The sequence below is a fragment of the Apus apus genome, chromosome 27 (assembly GCF_020740795.1).
Source record: "Apus apus isolate bApuApu2 chromosome 27, bApuApu2.pri.cur, whole genome shotgun sequence".
In the NCBI taxonomy this organism is placed as follows: Eukaryota; Metazoa; Chordata; class Aves; order Apodiformes; family Apodidae; genus Apus; species Apus apus.
Window position 1 is genome coordinate 157,813 of NC_067308.1, and position 25,838 is coordinate 183,650.

At 65.7% G+C, this 25,838-nt stretch overlaps 2 protein-coding genes across 6 annotated transcripts; both read right to left on the reverse strand.

Moving 5' to 3' along the window:
• Positions 1 to 112: 112 nt before the first annotated feature.
• On the reverse strand, positions 113 to 10,482 carry TUFT1 (tuftelin 1). Its single transcript, XM_051641215.1, has 11 exons — positions 10,423 to 10,482; positions 6,917 to 6,991; positions 6,535 to 6,639; positions 6,109 to 6,195; positions 4,508 to 4,588; positions 4,131 to 4,205; positions 3,303 to 3,416; positions 1,922 to 2,050; positions 1,287 to 1,381; positions 617 to 722; positions 113 to 316 (listed from the first exon to the last, which is right to left on the reverse strand). Exons 1-11 carry the CDS (start codon positions 10,480 to 10,482, stop codon positions 113 to 115), a joined length of 1,131 nt encoding a protein of 376 aa, XP_051497175.1.
• Positions 10,483 to 11,945: 1,463 nt separating this feature from the next.
• On the reverse strand, positions 11,946 to 25,709 carry CGN (cingulin). Of its 5 annotated transcripts, none has more exons than XM_051641279.1 (21): positions 25,663 to 25,709; positions 20,126 to 21,110; positions 19,902 to 20,002; positions 19,599 to 19,668; positions 19,291 to 19,386; positions 18,907 to 19,058; positions 18,526 to 18,667; positions 18,232 to 18,444; positions 17,761 to 17,909; positions 17,364 to 17,505; positions 17,078 to 17,278; positions 16,627 to 16,833; positions 16,287 to 16,544; positions 15,702 to 15,872; positions 15,430 to 15,591; positions 14,936 to 15,025; positions 13,760 to 13,843; positions 13,030 to 13,148; positions 12,840 to 12,948; positions 12,574 to 12,737; positions 11,946 to 12,494 (listed from the first exon to the last, which is right to left on the reverse strand). In XM_051641279.1, exons 2-21 carry the CDS (start codon positions 21,086 to 21,088, stop codon positions 12,353 to 12,355), a joined length of 3,735 nt encoding a protein of 1,244 aa, XP_051497239.1. In that variant the 5' UTR covers positions 21,089 to 21,110; positions 25,663 to 25,709; the 3' UTR covers positions 11,946 to 12,352. The 5 variants fall into 5 exon arrangements, with proteins under 5 accessions (XP_051497239.1, XP_051497241.1, XP_051497242.1 ...); XM_051641281.1 differs by lacking the exon at positions 25,663 to 25,709 and adding an exon at positions 23,776 to 23,993 and having other exon boundaries at positions 19,602 to 19,668; XM_051641282.1 differs by lacking the exon at positions 25,663 to 25,709 and adding an exon at positions 23,776 to 23,993 and having other exon boundaries at positions 19,291 to 19,356.
• Between the last annotated feature and the right edge of the window lie 129 nt (positions 25,710 to 25,838).

Consider the following 25,838-nt stretch of genomic DNA (forward strand, 5'->3'; position numbering starts at 1 on the left):
GCTCCAGTTCCAGCTGCTCCTGCAGCTCCGGGAACCATCACACCAGGGAGAACCAGCCCAGCCCGGGGCTGCGGGGCAGCTTCTCCCACAGCCCTGCCAGGGAAGGGCTTTGTCACCCAGAGCAGAGCTCGTCACCACGAGGGAGCTGCAGGACTGTGCAGCTGGTCACAGTGGGGAGGGGGTGCTCAGACCCTGGGGACCCCCCCGAGACAGCCCCTCCCCCAAAACCCACCTCAGCCTCCAAGTAAGCGACTCTCTCCTTGAGCTCCTGGATCACGGCGTCTTTGGCCTGGATCACGGTTTTGGAGTTCTGGAGCTGGAAGAGAACAGTTCATGGCAGCTGAGAACCCCTCTGGGGCACGGGGAGGCGCTGAGGAAGGAGGGCAGCTGGTCCTGCCTGCTCACACCCACAGCCCTGACTCCAAGGTCTGCATAAAAACCCATCCAAAAAAAGCCTCAAATTAAGTCTGAGAACGAAGCCCGAGGAGAAGGAGCCTCTGCTCACACGGGGTGGGATTTAACCCTTTCAGCAGGCCCTGCTGGGTGCACAGAGGGGATTTTTTCCCCCCCCCCCCCTTTTCTCTTAGCTCGCAGCCCCCAGCCCTGCTCCCCCCACCTGCTCGATCATCTGCCGCACTTTGCGCTGCTGGCTCTTCAGCATGTCATCCAGGTGGTGGATCTTCTCCCGCAGCGTGGCCACCTCCTTCTCCAGCTGGGCTGACCTGTGGGAAGGGGAGGATGGAGCCCGGGAGCCACGGGCTGGCTGCCCAGGGAGGCAGCACCCACCCAGCTAAGCCCAGAGCAGCTTTTTATCGCCCAGGTCTGCTCTGCAGCGGAAAGGTTTTGACTAGACGAGGTTAAGGAGAGGCAGAGACAGGACCTATTCAAGCAGGAGCCACAAAGACTGGCAACCACAGGCTGCAGGGACACAGGAACATCAGGAAGAGTCAGGCCACAAACAAGGCCTTCCAGAAACGGGCCATTGCCAATTAGCCCCTGGAGCACAGGGATACTGGCTGGGTGGAAGGAATCCAACATTACGGGGAGAATCGGCTGCTCCGGAGGCTCCCTGAGGAGGCAGGACCTGCCCCGAGCTCCCAGCTCCGCAGCTCGGGATCCCAGGGAGCAGAGCAGAGCTGCGGGAGGTATTCGGGGATGAGTCAGCTCCGGGGAGCAAGGGCTGTTTTGCAAGGCAGAGCGGGAACGCGCCCTGCCCAGGAATGTGCCGTCCTGCCCCTCCAGCTGACACCCCGACCCGCGGCGTGGGCCGGTTCCCCGGGGCTCACCGGTCCTGTTGGGCCAGCTTGTCACCCTCCACGCTCCGCAGCCGCGCCAGCTCCGCTTCGCCCTCTTTCATCTTCACCAGCAGAGCCCGGTGCTCCTGCGGCGGGAGAGGGGCCGGTGACGGGAGGAGCAGCAGCCGCCCCGGCCCCGCGGCTCCTCCCCACCAGCAGCACATTCCGCCTTTCCATCAGACAGACAAGACAGACAGACAGACAGACGGGGCAGCCGCAGAGCTGCCCCGGGACACGGGCACCAGCCCCAGAGCTGCCCCGGGACACGGGCACCAGCCCCAGCTCCTCCCCGGCCATCGCGGGGCCCGGGCGGCCTCGCTGCGGGGTTTATGACTTCGGCGGCACCAAGGAGCAAACCGCAGCTAAAAAAAAAAAAACCCCATCTCTGCGAAAAGCCGAGGCCTGAGGTTGTGTGGATGCCCCCCGTGAGAAGATCCGGGAGGCTGCCCAGGCTGCTCCCTCCTTGCCAGGAAACCTGGAAGAGTCTGCACAGACCAACCAGATCTTCCCGAGCTAAGGAATGCCAGGTTGGAATCTGCGGCCACCTAAGCCTGGCTGGGAGGCCCAAGCCCCCCCCCATGGTGGGTCCCACCAGCAGCTCCCCTGATCCCACCAGCCCCAGGTACCTTCTCCATCCCTGCCAGGAGCCTCTGCAGCTCGTCCACCTGCAGCTCCTTCTCCAGGGTGCTCCTCTCTGCCCGGCGCAGGGCGCTGCCCGTCTGCTCCGCTTCCTGCTGGTACCGGGACACCGTGCGCTGCCGAGACACCGGGACACCTCTAGCCCTGACCCTGGAGCCACCAGGGCCCCTCTCCCAAGGACATTCCAAAGCCTCAGCAGGTGGGTTTGGCTGAAAGCAGCCACGTGCCTCAGCAAACAGCCCCCCGTGCTGTGGAGAGAGGCCCCTGGCTGCAGAGCAGCCCGGAGGAGCCACGGGAGCTCCTCAGCTCCAGGCACCTCCGCTCACAGCCCCACACGCTCTGGGGCTGTTTGCAGGCTCCTCCCGGGGCCACCAGCCCCAGGAACCCACCTCAGCACCCTGCACCAATGGCTCAGGGAGCACGGGTGACCCCGCGGATCCCCCCACAGCTGGAGAGACAATGAGGCACAGCAAGAACATCTGGGTAGGACCAACAGCTGCCAGAACACCCGGCCCTGCCACCCCCAGGATCTCCACTGGGGCTCAAGGCCCCGAGTCACCCACACAGCTGACAAAGGACCCCAAAATGTCACCAAACCACCCAGCTTCCTGGGCTGAAGGACAGATGTCCAGATGTCACCACTGCAGGTGGGTCCCTGTGCCCAGGAAGCTCAAACCCCCCTGTCCTGCTGCCAGGACCCCCGGGGCTCCCGGGACCTGTTGGGTCAGTGGGACAGGATGTGAGCTGGGATGTCACCACTGCCACCAGCGCTGGGAGGTGTGACACGGGCAGGCCCAGCCCATCCGGGACATGAGCAAAGAAAACACACCAAAGGGGACAATTAATCACCAGGGCTGACGAAGGGAGGGGAGCGAGCGCGGCGGCTGCGTCAGCACCGTGGGCAGGTGACCCGTGTGGTGGCTCCAGGTGCCTCCCGAGCTCAGGGTGGTGGCTCTGGGTGAGACCACACCAGCTGGCACAGCCACAGTGGTGGGGAACCCCAGGCTCAGTCTCAGCTCAACCAGCTGGGACACCCCGGCCACCCCTGCTCCCCACCAGACACACCGAGCCTGGCTATGGTTGGGAAGGGGGGAACCACCCCCAGCCCGGCTGCTGCTCGTGTTTTTATGTGATTTTTAACTGGGAAAGTGTTCATGTCACCAGACTCGCCTGAGCAACCAGGTCTGGGCTCCCTGGTTTTGTTTTAACAGCCCCCACCAAGCCCACTGCTCTGCAAGGAGAAGCTGGACACCCCCAGCACCCACACTCACGTGCCCATGAGCTCCTCAGACTTCCAAACAGAACGAAACCACCAAAAATAAAATAAACCCTGCACTTTCCCAGTGGAGAAGCACCCAGAGCAGTCACCTCAAAAGCTTTCCTTTCCAACTGGTGCCGCTTCTCAGCCTCCTGCAGCTTCATGAACAGCCTCTTCGCCGTCTGTCGGATCTTCTCCACGTCCTCCCCGGAGCACTCGTCCTCCTGCGGGGCAGGGACGGGACGGGGTGAGTGGCCGGGGGGCACCAGAGGCTCCTCCGCCCCCGAGGGTCCCGCCTCCCGCCCCGCAGCGGCAGCTCCAGCCCCGGACGGGGCGGGCAGGGTCCTGCGGGTGCCGCCCCAGCCCGGTCCGCGGGATCCCACCCCTGGAGCTGCGCTTGGGCAACACGAAACCCTTGCAGGAGAACCAGGTCAGCGGCAACGCAGCCTGAAACCCCAGCCCAGAGCATCTGCCCCAGCCAGGGGAAGGAACAAGGGCCGGAGAAATGTTGACACCAGATGTGCTAACAGATCTGTTAGAAAGCCCCGACGTGCAGAGGTTTAAATCCTCTGTCTGTGCATTTTTGTTGCAGCTGTGCTCTGCTTCTGCTCTGACCCTGATCAAAGGCCTGGAGTTTGCTGCAGGACCCACTCGTGGGCCCAGCAGGACTGAAATCACCTCCTGGGAGGAGGAGATTTCCAGTGAGGGTGGCGGGTCACTGGGAGGGGCTGCCTAGGAAGGTGGTGGAGGCTCCATCCCTGAAGACATTCAAGCTGAGGCTGGATGGGGCTCTGAGCAACCTGGTCTAGCTGGAGATGTCCCTGCTTATTGCAGGGGGGTTGGACTAGATGACCTTCAGAGGTCCCTTCCAACCCACGACACCAAACTAAACCCAGGATTCCTTCCCGTGGTGCCAAAATCCCCTCTTTCCTCCCTACCTGCTCCTCCTCCCAGGACTCGGGGCGCAGCCTCTCAGGGCACAACCAGTTCCCGTTCTGCGTCTCCAGCTCGACCTGCGCAGAGGAGAGAGGGGACAGGGCTGTGACACCGGGTGGCCACGGGCAGGCAGCTCGACCCGGGGGCACCGCAGCCACGAACAAACATGCATCCGGCCCGTGCGCTTCGTTTGCTGCCTCCTCGTTAGTGCTGGGCAGGGGGGGTGTTGAATTCTGCCTGTCAACCAACGGCGCCAGCGCCGCTCTCGCCCGCCACGAGCACCGACATCTCTAAGGCCCCTCCTCTCGCTTTCCAGCCCCGAAGCTGACAACTTTTTAATAAGTCAATGCCATTTAATCCCCAGCAGTGCTCCCGTTACCTGTGCGTGCTGTTTATCTCCTTCTCTGTTCTCAAGTCTACTACTTAAGTCTTCCCGCAGCTTCTTCAAAGAACTTCTAGCCTGGCAAAGGCAAATCAATTTAGCTTGATCTGCAGCGACAGGGTCACTCAGCCCCAGAGAAACCAAACGCAGGCGCCACCGGTGGCTCCTCTGCCAACCTGACCCTCTGCTCCTACCACAGCCCTGCCTGCAAGCAGCACCAGCCCTGGCAGGTACCATCCTTGGGAGGATTCCCACGCAATCACGGGAAGAGAACAATAAATTCCGAGAGCCCCTCGCTGCTCCCCGGCTCCTGCACGGCAGGACGCCGACAAGCACGGTCTTGACTCGCAGCTACGCGAATTAGTCAGAGCAGGTGAGCCAGGGGAATGATTTACAGGCTTTTACAGCAAACGCTGCCCCAGCGCTTCTCCAAGAAAAGCTTTCTCAAAGCACTCCCAAAGCATTCCCTGCCTGGCTCCATCCCTGCCCCTGCATTTCAGGTGCCTGAGGCGCTGGGGTGAAGCAGTTTGCCAGAGCCCGGGCAGGACGGGAGCACAACGAGCGGCTCCCGGGCTGGGACTGAGCCCTTGGCCTGGGGAGGGTGACCCAGTGCCCCAATCCACCTGGATCCAGACACCCCCGGGGCTGTCACACCATGACCCAGCGCAGGGACTCCTCTTGGATGTGGACAGACTGGCACTGCCACCCTCGTTTGGCTCCTTCCCTGGTTTGCCCAGCAGGACAGAGCTGTGCTGCTCCAGCAGAGCCACGAGACCCTTCCCAAACCTGACCTGAATCCACCTGAGCTGCAGGACGGCTCGGATCAGAAGAGCTGAAGCCCCAGGAGGGGGAAGGATCATGCACAAAACCAGTGGCACCCAGGTGGGGTCTGAGTGAGGAACAGCAGGAACAGGCTGTTCTATTTCAGGGGATAAAAAACCTATTTTGGCAGAGGAGTCAGCAGGATGACACCAAAGACCTGCCCTCCCAGATCTGCCCTGGGGCCAGCACCCAGCACACAAAGTCCCCCATGAGACCAAACCCACATGGAAATGATTGTTTCCCCCCCTTTTTCCTTTTATTTCCTTCCTTAGGCTCAGTGAAGCTGCCCAGACCAGAACACACACACAGCCGCTTCCGTGCCTTGCAACCAGCTCTCCAGAAATAACATCCCCACCAGGAGCAGGAGGGAAGGGTTAATCTTCCAACAGCCTCATCATCCAGTTTACTTTGGGAGATGAGACATACCAAAGAAACTGCCTTTTAACAAGAGGCTCCGGTTGTGCCGCACCCAGGCAGGCAGGGGACAGCCTTGGGGGAAAGTCATCACGCAATTCTCTTCAAATTCAGTCCATATAGCAGAGCAATTAGTCAGGCTGAATTAATTTATGGCGCTTGATTAGACTACGGCCCTGTACGGGCAAGTCAACAAACTGGAGAGTTGGGCTCTGCTGCCAGTTTGCCGGAGCAGTTGGGCTCAGCTGGGGCTCCAGAGTTGCTGCCAGCCTGGGCACAGCCCCCCGGGGGGAAGCAGAGCTCCCTGGACCCCCCCCACAAGCCCTCCGAGTCACCCAGAGCCCCCCCCACTCGGGAACTACCTCTTGGATGTAACGAACTTCACTCTTGAGCTGGTTGACGTTCTCCTCGTGGTTCATGCTGCCCTCAGCCCGTGCCTTGAGATAAACCTGCCCGGGAGAGACCGGGTGAGACCCTCCCGGCTGCAGCACAGGGACGGGGACATGGGGACAGCAGGTCCTGCCACTGCCCCAGCCACACTGTCCACAGGTTTCCCTTGGCAGTGACCTTGCCTGGTGTTTTCTGCAGCTCCTGGGTGACCCCCACCCCTCAGCTGCCCCAGGATCACACCACATCCCCCCCAAGACCACCCAGCTGGTGCACCAAGCCCAGCCTTCCCATCAGGAGCTGCCCCACGGAGCTTCCTGCTGGTGCAGCTTCAGACAAAACCTCTTTCCCCAGCCCCAATTATTAAACAAGATTGTTCTGTGACCCAGCAGGGAGCCTACCTTGATGATCTCCTCATCACCGTCGTTGGATTTGATGCACTCAGAGGCCAGGGAGTGCCCGTTGCTGGCTCTGTTGGCCACCATGGCAAAAGCTTTTCCCACCGGCTGCAGGAGACAGGAGCACCCGGGCTCAGGGAGGCGAGACTGGCTGGAACGGTTCTCCCGGCTCCAGGCAAATGAGCAGAGGCAGCTCCACAGAGGAGCCTCGGGAAGCGGCACCGGGACTCCCAGCAGAGCAGCCGGGGAGTTTTTCTCCAGGTCACAACGCGACCGACCTCCCCCAGAGATCCACTACCCCCCCAGACTTAACCCGCTGCCCCCCCAGACTTAACCCGCTGCCCCCCCAGACTTAACCCCCTCCCCACCCCCTGGGGTGACCCACCTTCTGCTTCGCCTGCTCGCGCCGCTCGCCCGGGAGGTCATTCGGCAGCGTCAGCCGCAGCACCTGCACGCTCTCCTAAAGCAAGAGCCGGGGCTGAGCTTCAGAATTCCCTGAAAATCTCACATCCAGCTCTGGGCGGAGCAGGGAGCCCTGCTGGGGCTGCAGCCCGCGGGGCAATGGCAGGATTCAGAGGGTAACAGGGAGTGCCCAGCGGTGGGTTTTGTCACGGTCACCCGGGCCGGGGGGGCCGCAGGGCTGAGGAGCCACCGCCGGGCGGGAGGAGCCACCACGGGGCTCGTCCCGTCCATCCCTCCTCTGCCGGGAGCCACGGCCCCCCCGGCTACAGCGGCCCCAACAAAAAGCCACGTCCAGCACCACGCAAAGCTCAAATCTCAAGGATCAGGAGCCCCAAACACGGGCACCCCGAGCCCTCCATGGGGTTACCCCCCCTCCATCCACAGCTCCACACCACCGCGACCCGGCACAACCCCCCGTCCCGGTACAGACCTCACCGGCGCCGCGGCAGCCGCCGCTCATGGTCCCGACCCGAAGCCCCCGGGGAGGCGGGAGCTGCCCGGTGCGCGGCGGGAGCTGCTCGGGGCGCGGCGGCCACGGGCTGTCGGGCGGCCCCGCCGCGGAGCCGGGGTAGGTACCGGGGCAGGTGCCCGCCCCTCGCCACGCCTCGGCCACGTCAGCCTCCAAAGGCAACGTCAAGGTGTTCCTGCCTCGGCTTCCAAGCGCTCTCCTCGCCGCCCAAGTCTCAACAAGCCAAATGTTTGTTTCCAAAATGTTTTCTGTGCGCTGCTCCCGCTCCCTCCGGCTCCCGGGGGACGAGGGGCCCTCCTACGGATCCCAGACGGGCCCCGGCTCCCCCCGTCCAACAACGATCCAAGAGAATCTTCACTCGGGCTCTGCTCGCGCTCAGCAGCCCTGATCATTCAACCAGATACTTGTCTGCAACTTTTCCTCCAGGGAATGTTTTCCTTAGCAAGATCCAAGAAGTTGGAATCTCTGGCAGCTGGAGCTCCGCAGCTCTGGGGAGGTGCAAGAAGCACTCAGGGTTTTACGGGGGGAGGGAACAGCTCGTGGCATGAAGCTTCTCCCAGCACCTCCGCGGTGCCTAAAGGGGACGCGGGGAAAGAGCAGGGAGCAGCCGGCCCCGCGCCAGCCCCTTCACGCGTCCGTACTCGCTGCTTTGTTTACAACCACCTGGATCCCGTATCCGCCGCCCCGACAGGCCGGGACGCTGCCAAAGAAACCGCTCGCCCGGGGAAGATTCGCTGCGATAAGCAACGAGCACCAGCCCATTTCCATCCCCGCAGCCAAAACTACCCAGCGTCGGCGCTTTCCCTCTCAGAAATCCCCCTAAAAAACCTGCTCCGGGATCAACCCGCGCGACACAAACCGGCCGCGGCAGGAAGCGACGAGCACCCGGTCCCTTCCCAACCGGCACCGGCGCTTCCAAACCCCGGGTCAAACCACCAGGAAACCACCCATGCAAATGCCGGCGGGGAGGAGGCCGAGGGACGCGGGACACCGGACGGACGTTCCAGCCCGGGCTCCCCAGACACCGGGGCACGAAAACCAGCTTTTTGGGAGCCGAGGCCGGCGCAGGAGGAAGCTGCAGGGGACTAAGCCAACCCCCCTCCCTGCCCGGCTTGCTCCGTGGCAGCCGGGGCCACGCTGAGCTGCACCGGGGCGGACTGAGAGGCTCCTCGTTTGCCTCTTCCCTCACACACCGCCGGTCCCTGGGGATGCTCTCCCACGGTGGTTTTGGGGCTCTGCTCTTACTATCCTGCAGCCAGAGCTCTGCCGGCTCCTCGCCAGCGCCGGGGTGGTCTCCAGGAGAAGCAGCAGCTCCTCCGAGGTAACCCCGGAGCAGCCCGGAGGGACGCGGCGCCGGCCCTCGCTGCCCTGCCCCGCCGTGGGGACATCCCCGTCCACTCCTTCACCTCCGGGGTGGCTTCAATCTGCTCTGCCGGCTCTTTACAACCCCGGAACAGAGGGGGCTGGCTGGGTTTCAGGCCCCTCTGTTCTTCTCCAGGGACGGCAGGAGGGTTTTCCAGCACGGCCAGTGCTGGGAAGGTGACAGAGCACCTTGCACTCACCTCCTGCTTGGAAAACCCCCTGGTAGAGAAAACGCTTCCTTGATACCACGAGCCCCAAGAGCCACCTCAGCTCAGCAGTAACCAGTGCCCTTTGAGGAGGCTTTCCCAAAATCCTGGCGCCCTTTGGTTCCCGGCAAGAGCCAGAAAATGAGTGGCAACTGCTAGGACAATCAGGGACGGGTTTTCAGGGATGCTGAAGCCGATTTAAAGTCTCTTGGGCTATTTTGCAGCGTCCAGCCCCAAAAATACACCCCTTGGGAAAAGTCTGTCGGGAGGGAGAGGCACCGACTGCGCTCCTGGCGAAAAGGGAACCAGGCAAATTCCAACCGCATCCCGGGTGGAGGAGAGGCGGCCCCATCCGCGGCCCCAGCGCCAGCGTTTTGCAACCAGGGGGAAGGCTCTGTCCGTCCGTCTGTCCCGACAGTGAAATAAGAACAGGCCTGACCTGACCCAGAGGGAATCGCCGCGGATCAGCAGCAAACAGCCCCGGCGCTGGGAATCGCCGGGTTCCAGAGGCGCTTATCACCGTAATAACCCATTAGCCAAACGAGCCCAACTCTGCAATCGCTCCTTATAAGGCCGGGAAAGCTGTGGGGAATTAGGGCTCTCCGGAGGAGACTCAGAGCTGAGTCACCCGGCAGGGCTCGGGCCGGGAGCCGGGCGGGCGCGGGGCGGCCCCGGCGCCGCCTCCGGGGGATCCCTCCGGCCACCGAATCCCGAACTGCCGAGCGCTGCCGGCGCCGGGGGATCCTTCCAATGGCCCAACACTGAGCCAAAAGCTGGGTCCCCAAGTGCCGCCGGCTTCGGGGGATCCCTCCGGTCGCCAAAGCCCGAGACAAGAGCCGGATCGCCCTTTGCCACCGCGGGCTTCGTCCCCTCGGTGGGGAAAGCGGGCGCCGGGCTGGCGTTGGGGCGCTGCCAGCCCCACCCAGGGCCCGTCCCGGCGGCGACGGGGAAAACCCCGCGAGGAGGAAGGGAAAGCGCGAGGCCCGGGCAGGCGAGCGCCAAAACAGCCAGAGCCGACGGTCCCGGAGCCGCTCCAGGGACACGGTACCCCAAAATACTCCATTACTCGGAGACGCCTCAACCCAGCAGGACCGTGGCCAGCCGGGGTTTCCAGAAGCCCCCGGACAGCGCGATGGGGCCCAGCAGGACCCCAACACCGACCCCAGAGTGTCCCTTGTCTGGTTCCACCCCCCTCACCCACCCCAGCGTGTTCGCCGAACCCCCGGGGACCAGCCCAGCGAAGGACCCGCCAGGGGGGGGACCCCGCAGCCCCAGGAACACGGCGGGGCAGCCACGCGGGTGGGCACCGGCCGCGTCCCGGGCCCCCCCGGGGCACCCCCCGCCCCCGGGGAAGGGAGGGGAGGGGGAGGGGCGTGCGGGGCGGGGTCTCACCGGGCTCTCGCCGTGGGGCCGCAGGTCCAGCACCGCGCACCAGCCGCTGCGCCCGGTCATGGCCCCGCCGGGCCCCGCGGCCGCCGCCCCGAGCTTTATACGGCCCCGCCCCCGGCCCCGCCCACCAGGAAGCCACACCCACGATAATTAACGCATCTAATTAACCATGCCCTATTCTTGGTCACGCCCCCCGCCTTGGCCGCGCCCCCCGCCGTGTCGCGCCCCGGGCCCCGCGGGCCGGTCCGTCCTGTGCCCCGCCGGAGCTGCCAAATTCCTGCCGAATTCCTGCCAAGAATTCCTGCCGAGGCCCCGCCAGGCCACAACAAGCCCCGCCGAGCCCCACCCGAGCGCTGCCAAACCCTCGCCAAGCCCTGCCAAGCCCAGCCGGGGCCGGGCCTGCCCTGCCAAGCCGTGCCAAACTGTGCCGTGGTGCCCCAACCGTGCCGAGGCCCCCACGCCCGGGGGTCCCAGGTGCCAGCCCAGCCCGGTGGGATGTGCCGGGGATGCCGCGGACTCACCACCCACACGCCGGGGTCCAGCCCGGCCGGTGCCACCAGCCGCCCGCTGCCCGGGTGTCCCCATGCCTGGGTGTGCCGGCTGCCTCCTCGCTGCCCGGCGCTAATTGCCACATACCAGTGTGATGAGCTCAGCCGGCCTCAGGTCACCGCCGGCCCCAGCCGTGCCGAGGACACGCTCCAGCCCCGTGCGGTCACCGGGGCCGAGCCGGGGCCACGCTCCAGCCCCGGGGAGGGGTTCTGGGCAGCGGGATTTGCTGCAGGTTGGAGGAGGTCGGTCCCGCGGGGCCGGCTGCCAGTGGCAAAGCCAGGGACAGGCCAGCTTTGGTCACATTCAGCCACCAGAGCTGGCATCTCGTCCCCTGGGTCGCCCCCTGGCCCCCGAGCCCCCCCACCAAGGTCTGCAGTGCCCGTGAGGGAACACCCCTCGCCAGGCCGAGTAGCCATTGGGGAAACTGAGGCAGAGGGCGGGGATGGTGGGTGACCTCGGCTCCGACACGCGTGTCCGGGAGGAGCCGAGGGCAGAACCGGTTGTGCCAGCCCCGGTTGAGCCGCAGCGGGGACGCTGTGGGTGCGGGGCCGGGTCGCTGAGCCTGGCATGGCCCTGGGCGGTGGTGACAGAGCCGTGGAGAGGGGACAGGGGTGACTCTGGTGCCATCACCGTGTCCAAACCCCCAGCTCCATCCTAGTTAAGTGTCATTAGGGGAAGCTGAGGCAGCAGGGACAGGGTGACTGGGGTCCCCGGGCACCATCCCAGCCCCGCAGCCAGCTCAGCCCGGCTCGGGGCCACGCAGGGGAGCTGCGGTAACCACCTGCCAATCAACGCAATGGCGCTAATTAGCAGTTGGCAAAACTCCCATCCTCGTTAATTAGCGATAACGAGGATTTATCTCCAGGCCAGATCCAGCGGAGCGAGGCAGGAGCTGCGCTCCCCGGGCCGGGCAGGAGGCTGGGGCGGTGCAGCCCGATGTGCTGGAGCCTGCGCCAAAACCCCGGTGCACAACAAACCCCGGGCATCAAAATGTTCAGTTTTATTTAAAATGCGGCTGGGAGAGGGTGCGGGGCAGCGGGGGAGGGGCAGCGGCTGCCTATAAAAATAAACCAGGGTGGATTGAGCCGCGGGTGCCCCCAGCCCCTCCGGGGAAACCTGATCCCCGGGGCCACGTCCTGGACCCGACGGCCACAGTGGGACCCGGCCACCAAGGGGGGCACCGGCCGTGCTGAGCCACTGAACCCCCCAGACAGCCGCGGTGCAAACACTCCCTGAGACCTGTATGAAGATGAGGAGATGAGACCGAGTCCGGGGGTTCCCCACCCCCCGGCACCTCCCTTCATAGCGGTGGTTCCTGCACCAGCAGCTGCAGCCCTGGCCCAGCCCTCGGGACGCGGCTCCGCTCCGGGCGGGAGCAGGGGGCTCAGCAGGAGCTGGTCTGGAGGTTGGGCTCGTTGAGCAGCGAGGCGATGGAGGAGGGTCCGTAGGCGCTGTCGAACTCCTCGTCCGAGCTGAGCTGCTCGTCCTGCAGCGAGGAATCGGCGGCCGAGCGGGCGGCCTTGCGCCTGGGGATGGAGCAGGGGGCTCAGCCCTCACCAGGGGATGCGGCAGGGGACGCCCCTCCCCGAGCCCAGCCTTCCCTACCAAGCCTCCTTCTCCAGCGTCTTGACGCGGTTCTGCAGCTGCTCGTTCAGCTCGTGCTGCTCCTCCAGCTCCCGCTGCACCTTCTTGCGGGCGCCTTCCAGCCGCTCGATCTCCTCCTCTGCCTCATCCACTTGGCGCTTCAGGGCCTTCACCCGCAGGCTCAGCTGGGGACACAGCGCAATTCCCATGGGATGAGTGTGGTTGGAAGACCTTGAGGTAGGGTCCAAAGCTGCTCAGTGTCTCCCAGGGCTCCATCCACCACCCACCTGGTCCTTCTGGTCGTTGACATGCTGCCGCTCGTCCTCGATCTGGATGGTCAGCTCCTTCACCTTCCTCTCCAGCTTGCGGTTGGAGGACAGCAGGACGTTCTTCTCCCTACGGAAAAGCAACGGGCTGTGGCCGAGCCAGCCTGGCAGCCGGCGGGGCCCCCCAGGGCAGGGGCTGCGGGGCTGGTACCTCTCCTCTGCCTGCAGCTTGTCCTGCAGCTCCTCCACCCGCGCCTCCAGCTGCGGGACGTGGCCGCTGGGCTTGTGCAGCCCCTCCGAGCTGGCCAGGCGGCTCTTCAGCTCCTTGTTCTGCAGAGAAGGGACAAAAAAACACCCCCAGTGCTGTCCCCATCAGCCCCCGATGGGTTCCCAGGGGAGTGGGGGGATGGGGAAGGCACCGAAAGGCTTGTGTAAATCCTGGTGATGAGTCAGGGCCCAGAAACCCTTTCCCAAGGAGGAGACCTAACAAGCTGGGTTATATAACAGCAATTAGCTGCGCTGGCACCAGCCAGGACATGAGGCAAGACCAGGACATGCTGGGGATCAGCAGGTGCAAGAGCCCCTGCCAGCTCTGGGGTGCTCATCATCCCCCCTCAGCTCTCCAGTTCCTGCTCTGAAACCCCCTCATTGGCCACAACCACCCCCCGGAGCACCAAAAGCAGCTCCTGTTCCCATCCCGGATGGGCTGGGATGTGTCAGCACTCAGGGCCCTGTGGTTTTCTTGGCAGCAGCAGTTCCACACTGGGAACAAGAACAGCTCCGGGAGCCGAGTTCCCATTGATCTGCATCTGTGCGAGCCAGGGTTGGGTAACAAAGAGTTTGGAGCACAAGCTTGGGCAGGCTGGTGGGGAGGAAAGGGGGGATCCCACGGGAATGCCACCCTGGATAGCTCCAGGGAGGCTCTGGCTGTGCCCACGTACCTGCCTCTCCAGTGAGACCTTGTCACACTCCAGGTCCTGCCGGCTGGACCGTTCCTGCAGCAGCTCTGCCCGCAGCTGGTCGATCTGGGGACAAGGGCATGACACCCCTTGGGTTTCCCGTGTCCTTTGCTGCCCTCATGGCTCCTTCCCATGGCCCTGGTGCCACGGAGCACGGTGGACCCGGCCCAGTGGCCGCCCCATGGCACGCAGCTGGTGTTGGTGACGCCATAAACCCCCAATGAGGATTTTGGTTCCTTCCCAACTCAGTTTCCGCCATTCTGGCGAGCAGCCCGGAGACAAGGGCTGCAGTTTTCCACTGGAGGGTTTAAACTGGTTGAACTGGGATGCAGGGACCCTGCTGCACTCCCAGCTCTGCCTGGTACCGCGGCGCGGCCGTGCCAGGGGCAGGGATGGGCCTGATCCATGGACAGAGCAACACCAGGACCGCCCCAGGGGCCACTTCTGGGCCAACCGAGGCGAAAGTCACCGCTCTGTGTGACACCTCACAGTGAGGGGAACTCGCGTTTGTATAAAAATCCACTGGAATTCTATCCAAGCAGCCCCAAAAGCCGTTGGGGCCACGTTGGAGCCCAGCCCAGTCGCAGTGTCACGAGCTCGGCAGCTCCCGCGCTTCGGGCACTGCCAGGATTGGCAGGAAGAGTCTCCCCTGGGATGTGCCCGTTTCCCAGATGGAAGAATGGGAAAACTGCCCATTTCACCAGCTCATCCCAGCCCTGGGGGTGGGAACCACCTTTCCAGGCTCCAGGCTGGATCTTGGTGGGGCAGGAGGGAGACAAGCTCTAAGCAGAGGAGCTGCCAATCCCGGGATCCCAGTACAACCCAGTGCTGCCGGGAGGCTCGTTCAGCAGTTCCCGCTCCGAGAGCGGCTCCGGAGGTGGGGCAGGAGGGACGGGGCAGCAGGAGCCCGGGGGATTAAGCCCCAACACAAACCCCACCCTGTAATTTCGGGGTTTTCTTTGTTTTCCCATTGCGCCAACGCGGATAATTTCGCTCGCGCCCAAACCAGCTTTTCCGACACCGTCATCTCGATTGATTGAATGCAGGGCACTCAGAGCTGCTCGTTAACGACTCGTTAATGGGGTTTTAACCCCAATGACCAGTTGGACCCGAGTTATCTGGTGCTGTTTTGCCGGATCCGGGGGGTTCTGCCCCTACCTGGTCCCTGCTCCGGTTCACTCTCTCCGTCAGCAGCTCCACCGTGGTCCTCTCCTCATCCAGCTCCGCCTCCAGGTGCTTGGACTTCTCCTGCGAGGAGATGGGAGCAGAAGGGTCAGTTTGGACCTTGGGATCCCTGCGGGCTCGGGACAGCAAGCTGGGATGGGGGAGGAACGGGGTTTGTTCCGACGACGCTTCCCAGCCAGACCCACCCAGCCCCGGGAGGCTCTGACACAGCCCGGGGGGGGCAGGAGAAGGGAGGTGCTGGGACATGGGACACGGCCCCCACCCCCCGACCCGGGGAGAACAACCCCCAGAGCAACCGCGGGGCAGCGCCGGCAGAGCAGAGGCAAAGCCGGCAATTAACAAACATCATTAATGACTTGGAGCGGAGGACTCTGGGTGAGCTCTGCCCCTTGCTGTTCGCACACAGCACTGCAGGGCACTCTAGGGCCGGGCCGGGGGGTCTCGGGGGGCCGGGGAGTCCTCCCCACCTCCAGCGCCTTGACGTGCCGGGAGCGATCGTCCTGGGAGCGCTTCTTGTTCTCCAGCTCCTGCTCCAGGTTGTGCAGGCGCTGCAGCAGCACCTCCTTGTCCAGCAGCGCGCTCTCCCGCTCCGCCTGGCTGTCCTGCAGCGCCTGCTTCAGCCGGGACACCTGCGGCGAGCAGGGAAAAGCTGTCCCCGGGAGAGACGTGTCCCCAAGGTCCCCATGGTGGGGCGGAGGGGTCGGTGTGGGGACCCTCGGCCCGCCAGCCCTCGCCGCACCTCGTCCTGCAGCCGCCCCACGCTGAACTGCATCTTCTCCACCTCGGCGCCCCGATCCTTGGCCTGTTTCTGGGAGTCCGTGATCTCCTTCCGTGACTTCTCCTTGAACTCCTCCAGCTGCGACTGGAGCTCAGCCAGTGAGCTGTGTGACTCTGCTGTCATCTGCTCCAGCTGCGGCACAGGGGGACAGCTCAGGGCTGGGACCAGCTGATGGGACTCGAAGTGGGAGAGGACACCCGTGGGCAGGGAGCTGGGGGGATATTCCTCAGACTGTGCTCAGAAGCATCAGGGCAAAGGCTGCAAGGATGACCCCAGACATTTGAAAGGAGCCACTTGGGGAAGGGCAGGGGACAACGCAGCCCTGGGACATCAGGGGATGTTGATCCGTGGGATTTATAGTCTCCTGGGACACCGAGGAAGGATCGGTCCCAACCAGCTCTGAAGATCCATGACCAAAGTCCCGGATCCCTCCCCTAACCCGTCTCGGAGATCCCCCCTGTGGCACAGAGACCGGGTTTCGTGGCACACGATGCCTAACAGGACGGGGGGTTCTGGGTGGCCCTGGAGACCCTCAGGTGCCCCAACCTCTTTGTTCAGCTTCTCCGTGGTGCGATCGAGCAGGCGCTTCTGCTCCTCCAGCTCGTTCTTGGCGCGCTTGAGCTGCTCCTTCTGCCGCTGCTCCTCCTGGAGGGACGCGCTCAGCTCCCGCTGCTCCTGCGCCAGCCGGGCCAGCCCGCGCTGCGCCTCCTCCAGCCGCGCCTCCAGGGACCTCTTGGCCACCAGCAGCTCCTGCTCCCGCTCCGAGGCTTCGCCCAGGGTCTCCTCCATCTGCCTGCGCTCCGCCTGCAAGGAGGGAGCTCTGCAGACCCCTTCCCGTGGATGGGAACAGCCCGGGGCAGCTCGGGAGTGGCCGCAGCCCCCGTACCTCCAGCTTGGTGACCTTGTCCTTGAGCCGTGCCTGGGAGCCCTCCCAGTTCTCCCCCAAGCGCTCGTACTCCTTCAGCTGCGTCTCCATCCCCAGCACCTTCCTCCGCAGGTCGTCGTTCTGCTCCTGCAGCTCCCGCAGGGTGGTCTCCACCCTCCTCCGCGCCTGCTCCGACACCTCCCGCGCGCTCTCCAGGGACGTCCTGGCCTGCAACGCAGGCACAGGGTGGGCCCAGAGCCAGCCGCTGAGCCGGGGGGCTTTGGGGGGGAAACTGGGGCATTTGGCATCCCCTGGGGGATGTCCAAGGGGGCTGGATCCAGGGCCACAGGTTTGCCTCGTGGCTGAGAGATTTGGGGCTCATGGGAAGGCGCGAGGGCAGCCCAGGATGGGGGTGGCTCCTTGGCTGGCGGCTGGATGAGGGCAAACACCTTCCCCTGGCCCCGCTGCTCACCTTGGTGGCCTCATCCCGCTCCCCCTGGAGCTGCTGCAGGTCCCTGCGGAGCCGCTCCAGCTCCCCGTGGTGGCTGGAGGCCTCTTCCTCCATCGAGCCCCTCAGGGCCACCAGCTCATGCTCCCGCTGCCGCAGCAGCTCCTCCCGGCTCTGCTGCTCCTCCACCAGCTCCCGCCGCGCCTCCCGCACCTCCTGCAGCTCCTGCCACCAGGGGGATGGGGGGTGAGGGGCTCTCAGTGCTGGACACCATCCCTGGGGCTGCGTCCACCTCCCCCAGGTGACCCACCTTCCTGAGGGCCTCCAGCTCCCCGGGGTCCACCGCGCTGCTCCGCGCCTGCTCCGCCTGCTCCCGGGCGGCTGCAAAGCGTTCCCGCAGCTCCCGCAGCTCCTCCTCAAACTCCTCCCTCTCCAGCTTCACCTGCAGCAGCCTGGAGAGGGGCAGGATGAGGCCACCTGAACCCATCCCCATGTCTTTGTGTCCCACATCCCCGTTCCCAGCACCTCCAAAGAGTGGCATCCACTCAGCCATCACCTTCCTCCATGTGTGCCCAGGGGAGGAGGAGAACCAGCCCCATCCCACCTCTCAAATGGGGTTTGGAGTAAAGATGCTGGATCTTGGCAAGTGGCTGCACCTCCCCAAAAGCTGTTTGTGCCTCCAGCTCAGCTGCAGCCCCAGCACTTACTCCTGCTTGGTGTTCCTGAGCTCATCCTTGTTCTTCTGGAACATGTCCCGCCAGTGCCCCGTCTCCTCCGCGCTCTCTTCCAGCTCCCGCTGCAGGTTCCTCACCACCGTGTTGATCTTCTGCCTCTCTGACTCCAGGTTGGCCTGATCCTGGATGGAAGTGATGACTGATCACCCGCAGAGCAAAACCCTCATGGGATGCTCCAGTGATGCTGAGGACCTGCCCCGGTTAATGCCCCTAAACCAACCTGGGGACCCTCCAACCCTTCCACAAACTGGCTCCACTCACCCCCCCAGCATCTCCACCCCAGGGCTGCCCAAGCTGGGGCAGAGGGATGTTCTGATGGGGCCAGTTTGGGGCAGGACACAAACCCCATTTCCAGCTCAGCACCAGTTAACGTGGGAATTCCAGGCTCCCAACTCCAAGCGAAGACCCTCCCCAGCACGACCCCATCCCTCCTGAGGGCCAGACCTGCGAGATGCCCTCCATGCTGCGCCGCAGCTGCTCCGTGTCGCTCTGGTACTGCTGCCGGAGCCGGTCCAGCTCCCTGTCGTGACTGGCCACCTCCTCCTTCAGGGCTCCTTTCAGCGCCGTCAGCTCCCGCTCCCGCAGCCGCAGCTGCTCCTCCTGCCGCTGCCGGGAGCTCAGGGCCTCCTCCAGCTCCTCACGGGTCTCCAGCAGCTCCTGGGCGAAGGGGACAGCGGGGCTGGGCGGCAGTGCAGTGGCACAGGGGGTGCTGCTGTCCTGGTGCTGCCACCACTCTACCTTGTACAGGGCTTCGCTGTCCGGGGACGCGCCGGGGCCCTTGCGCAGACGTTCGAGCTCCCGGCGCGTGGCCACCAGCTGCTCCTCGCAGTGGCCCAGACGTGTCTCCACATGCTCCTTGGCTGCTTTCACCTCGTCCAGCCTGGAGGGCAGCACCAGCCTCATCACCGCCCAGCCAGGCCCTTCTCTGCCCCCCTGACCCGGCCACGTCTGCCCCGAGGGCTGCAGCACCCGGGACCACCACCATCCACACCAGCTCCTCCCAGCGTGGGGGCAGGGGGGGGTGACCCCAGCCCTCCAAAGGCCCCACCATCCCCACCAGCATCCCCATGCTGGGGACAGCCGAATGTCCCCGTCCCCAGCGCATCCAGCAGCTCTTACTCCTGCAAACTCCTCTGCAGCTCCTGATTTTTCTTCTCCAGGACCCCCCGCAGCTGTTTGCTCTCCCCCTCCGCCTCCCGCAGCCGCGCTTCCAGGGCCCGGGCCGAGCTGCTGCCCCCTGGCTCCCGGCTCAGCTCCAGCTTCTGGCGGAGCTGCAGGAGAGGGGACAGGGGTGACACCTCCAGGACCTCAACAACACTCCCTGTCCCCCTCCCCAGTGGGGACAGGACGGAACCCCCAGCATCCCGAAGACACCCCAGCTGGGTGTCAAACAGAGCTGGTCTCACCTGGGCAACCCCGGGTGTGCTCCCTCCACCCCCAGGGATATTGACTGTGACCCCTACATCCCCCTCCCAGTCCCTGAGACCTTCTGCCTGGCTTCACCTTGGTCTCCTCATCGAGCTTCTCCTGCAGCTCTTCCACCTTCCTGGCCAGGTCTCTGTGCTGGGGCTGGGAACACAGCACAGCCTTGGTGGGCACCTGCAGAGACCCCCCCAGGCTCGCTCAGTGGGCTCAGGGCACCACAACCAGGAGCCATGGCTTGGTCCCTGGCCACTCCATCAGCTGTGGGCCACCAGCATCCTGTCCCCAACATGGTGCTGGGGAGCCAGGAGCCCCCTGGGGGGGGAGGGGTGTTGGGGAGCAGTGACCCCCTCCAAGTGGGGAACAGCCCCAGGATGGCCCCGACTCACCACCAGCTCCTGCATCTTCTCCAGCAGCCGCGTGGTTTTCCGCTTCAGGGAGATCTCACTCTCGTTGCTCCTGCGGGTGTCAAAGCAGGGGGATGTGGCTGGGGGCAGGGACATGGGGCAGGGACACAGGGCAGGGGGATGGCCGAGGCCGGGCTGCAGGAACATGCCCAGTGCTTTGCCATTCACTGTCCCGGAATCCTGGGCCATCCCTGCTCCCACATCACCCTGCAGCAACCCAGCCACGGCCTCCAGTGCTGGGGGGGGGGGGGGAGGGGGGGTGTGGGGTGTCCTTGGGGGGCTCACCCCTCCTTCAGGATGCTGTAGATGAGCTCCTTGGGGTGCTCACTGCTGCCGGGCTGGGTGACCTCCCGCTGGTCCCGCAGCAGATCTGGGGTGGATTTGAGCTGCCGCGAGGGATAAAAAAGCTCAACTCCAGCAAGGACACGAGTCCCCACCACAGCCTCCCGCTCGCACCACTGCCCCCTCGGTAAAGGGGCTGGTGGCTCTGGTGTTTCCAGCCCCGGTACCTGCAGCTCTGCCCGGGGCTCCTCCGTCCTCCGGTTCACCCGCTGCCCCCTCGGCCCGTCCTCCGCCTCCCCGACTCGGCTGGGCCGGCCCAGGCTGCCGGGGGGCACCGAGGGCTGGGGGCGAGGGTCGTCGGTCCCCGGCCCGGCGCGGGGGGAGACGCGGCTGTCCAGGCTCTGCGAGCGTTTTCTCTCCTCTGAGGGGATCCGGCCCCTCCGGGCCGCCCGGCCGCGCGGCTGAACCTTCCCGTCGAATTTGCTGATGAGCGAATCCACCGAGGAGAGGGGTTTGGTGTCCACGTCGCTGCCACCGGCGCCCACCGCCACCTCCGTGTCCGAGGAGGGGTCCTTGCCCACAGCCCTGGAGCCGGAGGTTTTGCCGCGCTCCGGTGCGATGTTCAACATGCTCCTGCTCTTGCTGCCGGCCAGAGCCCGGGGCTGCCGGTTCCCGCCGGCCCGGGGAGCACCGGCGGCAAAGGGCTCATCCACGACGGCTCCGAGCAGGTCTCCATGGGACTGTGTCCTCCGCAGCTCCTCGCCCGGCGGCCGCTGGCCCGGAGGAGTTTTGGGCTCATGCCGGGAGGTCGCGGAGCCCCCGCTGGGCTCCTCATCCGAGGTGCTGTAGGACGAGCCGCGCTGGGGCTGCCGCCCCGCGTAAGGGTTTTCCGGTAGATCCGAGTCGGAGCTGACGGAGCCGGGGGGCGGGAGGCCGGAGGGGGGGCCCGAGTAGGAGCCCTCGCTCTTGATCTGCACCCCGAAAGAGTCGCCGCCCTTCTCGCCGCTGTTGAGCACCACGAAGGGCTGCCCGGCGATGCCCTGGACCCGCACGGCCACCCCGTAGGAGCCCGGCTTGCCCCGCGCCCGGGGGGGCCTGCGCGGCTCCTGCAGGTCGTTGATGAAGCGGATCTGGACGCCGTAATCCACCGGGTTCTGCTTCTCCATCGCCGCGCTCGCCGGCCACTCCATCGCCGGGCTCAGCACCGCGGGGCTGGGGGACACGGGGGGAGCGGGGTCAGATCCGGCGCTCGCCGGGGTCCGGCAGCGAGGACGGGCGCCAGAGGACACCCGGTGCCAGCGCTGCAGCGTCCCCAGGACACGACCGGGACACGGCTCGCTGTGCCGGCACCGGAATCGCCCGGCTGCTCCCGGGGGGACGCGGGGAAGGCAGGGAGAGCCAACCCCCTCCCCAGCACCGGCAGCCGGACCCTCACCGCGTCCCCCGCTCGCCCTTGGCAGCCGGAGCCCGGGGATGCGGAGCCGAGGCAGAGATCCCGGGCGGGCTCCGCAGCCGGGCTCGGCTCCCGCTCCCTCCCGGCTCTGCGGAAACCGCAGCCGCGCTGCAGCCGGAGCTCCGGCGTCCCCAGCAGCCCCGCGGCCGGGGTCCCGCGGGGAGGGGACAGAGATGAGCAGTGACATATTGGGAGCAGCGTGATGTGACCCGCCCCCTCCGTCCCAGGGCGATGCCGGACAGCGGGAGAGGGCTGGAGCAGGGGGCACGGGGGGAGGAGCTGAGCTCCCCTAATGGGCACCGGGGGGAGCTGAGTGATGGGAGAGCCCCACCACAGCCCCCGAGCCCCCGGCACCGTGTTTTAACCCCCAGAGCACCGGGAGCGGCAGCGGCTCCATTCTCTGATGGAAATAAAGCGGATCCCGGGAGCGGTGCCAAGAGCTCGGCTCACATCCCTGTCCCCGGGGGGACCCTGGGATGTAGTGCGGCCCCCAGCCGGAATGGGGGTGCCTAAACACACCCTGTACGGGGATAAAAGCAACCCCCAATCCCCAAACCAGGCTTTGGACTCTCAGTCCCCAAATCTGCCCCGGCCTGGAGCCGGGACGTGGAGGGAGCAGTGGGATCCCCACGGGCTCTGCCACGTCCTCGCATCAACCCTGCACCCGTGCCCACCCCACAGCCCCGCTGCCGGGACCTGGATTTCTGCAGAGAGACAGAAGGTGCCAGCGATGCTGGGCCCGGGCAGAGCCAGGAGGGACGAGCCCTTCGCTGCCCCGGCCCCACCGGCTCCCCCAGCACCCCCGTTTGCCCCCGGCCCAGCCCAGCAGGGGCGGCTCCTGCGGCTCCTCCGCTTTGCCAGGGCCACAACGAGCCCCTGGGTTCTCCTGCATCCCCCAGACCCCACAGCCAGGAGAGGGACCAGAGCAGCTGCGTATTGCAGAGGGGAAGGAGCCCGGGAGCCTGCAGAGGGAGAAAAGCCCTCTCTGGTGAGCTCGTTATCCCTGCCCGTGTCCAGCTAACGAGATCAGCCACAGACCTGGATAAACTCCCTGAGCCCAGCGCCCGCAGCAAGAGCCCCAACAGCAAATCCCATCAACCCCACTTCTCCGGGGCTGGGGCGAGTGGGGAGAAACCAACCTGCCACGGCAAAACCAGGAGAGGGAACCAGCTAAAGTCAAAATTTTCCACGGCTGCCAACGTCCAAAGTGCAGCCGGTGACGAGGCACGGCCCAAGCAGGGAGAGGGCTTGGCCCCCATCGCTATCGGGGTGGGAACCGTGAGCCTGGAGCCTTGGGAAGACCTTTGGATGGGTGGCGAGGGGCAGCACGGCACCGCGGCACGGGCAGCGAGGCAGGGCTCGCCGAGTAACGCAGCGAAGGAGCCGGCTCTGCCCCCACCGGCCCCGGCCTGGCACGAGTGGGAAGCAGGTGGCAGAGAACCACGGGGGTCGGATGCGCCTGGGAACGGCGCTGGCCTCAAACCCATTTGGCACCGGAGAGGGGAGAGGAGGGTTGGCTCTTTCCAAGGAAGCACCGGGTGGAGATGCTTTGCTCCTGGCTTTTTGGGGCTCTGGCAGCAGGAGCCGGGTGTCTGGGGAGCTGGGAAGCAGCAGGTGAGCCAGGCCTGGCCGGTAATCTCCCAGGAATGCCTCCCTCCTCCTGGAGTGGCTCCAGCACCCCGATCAAGGGCTGGAGCTGGATCACATTCCTGTGCGGGAAAGCAACACCCAGCCCCGGGCTGGAAACAGCCCCGGGAGGAGATTTCACTGGAAACCGCAGGGAAGGAGCGTGGAAGCAGGAGGGATGGAGGATCGGGCTAAAAATAGTCAGGTTATTGTCCCCGGGGCGTGTGCTGGCTCCAACACACCTTGACCCTGCTCCGGCGGGGCTGGTGGCACCCAGGGGTGGGGGTCCCACCGGCCGAGGGAGGAGGGGGCTCTGGCCGGCGGTCACGCAGCCCCGGCCGCGCCGTGCCGGGATGGCGGGCGGCCAGCGCCGCTCGCCCGGATCGGCAGCACAATGAGCCCTTTGTGCCCGGGACGTTAACCCAGAAACTTGTTTTGCAATTTGCAGGCGGTGCTGGAAAAGGCTGCGACGCAGAGCGGGGGCTCTGCGCTCGCCCTGGCTCCCCAAAAACAGCGGGGTGGGAACGGCAGCAGCTGCCAGGTGGGGCTGACCCTCCTCCGTGGGGGCAGCGGGTGACCCGGCCGCGGCAGCCGCTCGCCAGCACCGGCACCGGGTCGGGGTGAGGCTGGAGCCGCCTCTGAGCCGCCTCAACCCGAACCGAGCGGGTGCCGGATCACCCCGAGGCGCTTCACGTCCAGACCCACACGGCGGGGCTGGCACAGCCCAGACCTGGCATTTCTCCCCGTCACCGGCCCCGCGGGGCCCGGCGCGGCTCCAGCGCGGTTTTCCCTGCTCACCTGCGGGGCTGTTTGCCCGGGGCCAAAGTCCAGGGCTGCTCCCGGGCCCTGCCCGGCACGGACCGGCTGTTCCTGCTCTCCCGGGAGCTCCGGACCCCGACAAACCCCGGGCACGGCAGCTGCCGGCCGGGTCAGAGGAACCCGAAACCAGGGCACCTGCGTCACGCCAGCGGGACGGGCTCCATGACAGCGGGTGGCATCGCGTGGGGGAGGGCACAGGGGGTCAGCCCCCGGCAGGTGACCTCCCCCGGCACTGATAAGGACCGAGTTCACTCCCATCCAGCCCGGCCTGGCAGAGCCCCTGGGTTAATCATCAACCCAGATACTGGAAAATCCCGTTCCCGGCCTCGCCCAGGGCCGGTTTCGGAAGCCGAAGGCCCCGTCCCCCCCCGCGGGACCCCCGGGCCGGGCCCGGCACCGACCCGCGCCCCCCGGGACAGGCTGCACCGCAACCCGCTCAGCGGCAGCGCCGGCTCGGGTGGCTGGTTTCCAGGCAAGTCGAGCCTTTGAAACCAGAGTTGTTTTGATCCGTGCGCTCCAGGGGATAAACGTGTCCCGCGGGACGAGGCAGGGAGCGAGGAAGAGCCCCGGGGACATAACGTGGATCCGCAGGAGCCAACAGGTCCCAGCACCGCGGGGCTGGGACGCTCCGGGCTGGAGCGGGGGTGATGCCGCAGCTCCCACCCCAAAAAGGGGGGTGCTGGGGGGGTCCCACAGCCATCAGGTGGTGGTGAGGGGCTCCCCTGGCAGACCTGGGGCTCCGTCGCTTTATCTCCAGCTCCAAACCAGCTCAACCGGTTGGGGTGGGTGGTGGGAGAGGAAATCCAGCCCGGAGCCAGCCACAAACACCCTCCCGGAGAAAAAGCCTGTGACGGAGGGTGGAGATGGAACCCGGACAGCGGGGACAACACCCAGGCCCTGGATTGTTCTTTCTTATTTAAACCAGGTGCTAAAAACCCGCCCCGGAGCGCGGGGAACTGCGGCAGCTCCGCGTGAGCTGGAGGTGCTGGGCCAGGCCACAGCGATCCCGCTGCTCCTGGTGGGAGATTCCCAGGAACTCAACAGCTCCCCCGGGATCAACTTGCCCTCCTCCCGCAACTCCCCCCTCGGTGAGACAAGCTAATTAACTCTGTACTAATGAGGAGAAGCGGTAACGGCCACCGCCCCAATAGAGGAATGACACAGGGTCCCTGTATGGGCCCTATAGGGGGGTGCTGTTGGGTACCTGTGGGGTACCCCTCCCCAAAGCACCTGCAGATACAACTTCCATAGGAAAATGCAAATCCCGTAAGGAAGGGATAGTCCCCAAGGGAGCAGGTAAAGGCAGTTCCCATGTAGGCTACAGGTGAGACCAGAGCCCTGATGGAGGGGAACAGGGACACCCCAGGTCCCCACCAGGGCAGCAGCCTGGGGGATTCCTGTCAGATCTGCTGTACGGCGGGTGACACCTGGAGAGAAGAACCCTGATGGGGACTGTTATGGGTGGTGCCAAGGACAAGGGCCCCCAGAGAACCTGGTTCTTCTGTAGGGCAAGGCCCCCCGGAAAGGAAAGCCCCACAGCCCCAACTCCAGCAGGTTCCACCACAGGGCAGGGGACACCCCAGGAAGGGCAGCCCCCCCCAGTCCCAACCCCAGTGGGCTCTGCCACAGGGCAGGGCACGCGCCAGGAACGACAACACCTACAGCACCAGCCCCTGTAGGCTCTGCCGGGGGGCAAGACACGGTCCTGGGACAGCAGCCCCCGGGGGCGGCTCCTCCAGGCGCTGTCACAGGGCAGGACCCCCGGGGCGGCAGCCCCTGCAGCCCTGGCTCCCGTAGGGGCTGCCGTGGGGCAGGACCCCCGGGGCAGGGGGCACCCGGGGCAGGACCCCCGCCCCCCGCACTCACCTCCCGCCGCCGCTCCCGCCGCTCCCACCGCAACCTGTTACCTTGGCCCAAGCCCCGCCCCCCAGCACCGCCCATTGGACCGCGCCGCGCCAAGCCCCTCCCCGGGGCGGGGCCGGACGAAGCAAGCCCCGCCCCCAGCGCCGCCCCTCCGCGGTAACGCCCCGCCCCCTGAGGGA

Excerpts from the sequence above, each read along its gene's own strand:
- TUFT1 (XM_051641215.1), bottom strand. The coding sequence starts at position 10,482 with ATGACCGGGCGCAGCGGCTGGTGCGCGGTGCTGGACCTGCGGCCCCAC. Across the intron at positions 6,992-10,422 it reads GGCCCCACGGCGAGAGCCCG|GAGAGCGTGCAGGTGCTGCG; the intron begins GTGAGACCCCGC and ends CTCTTGCTTTAG. Across the intron at positions 6,196-6,534 it reads GTGATGAGGAGATCATCAAG|GTTTATCTCAAGGCACGGGC; the intron begins GTAGGCTCCCTG and ends TCTCCCGGGCAG.
- CGN (XM_051641279.1), bottom strand. The coding sequence starts at position 21,088 with ATGGAGTGGCCGGCGAGCGCGGCGATGGAGAAGCAGAACCCGGTGGAT. Across the intron at positions 18,668-18,906 it reads CTGCAGAGGAGTTTGCAGGA|GCTGGACGAGGTGAAAGCAG; the intron begins GTAAGAGCTGCT and ends GCTGCCCTCCAG. Across the intron at positions 15,592-15,701 it reads TGGGGCGGCTGCAGGACGAG|GTGTCCCGGCTGAAGCAGGC; the intron begins GTGCGGCGAGGG and ends TGCTCGCCGCAG.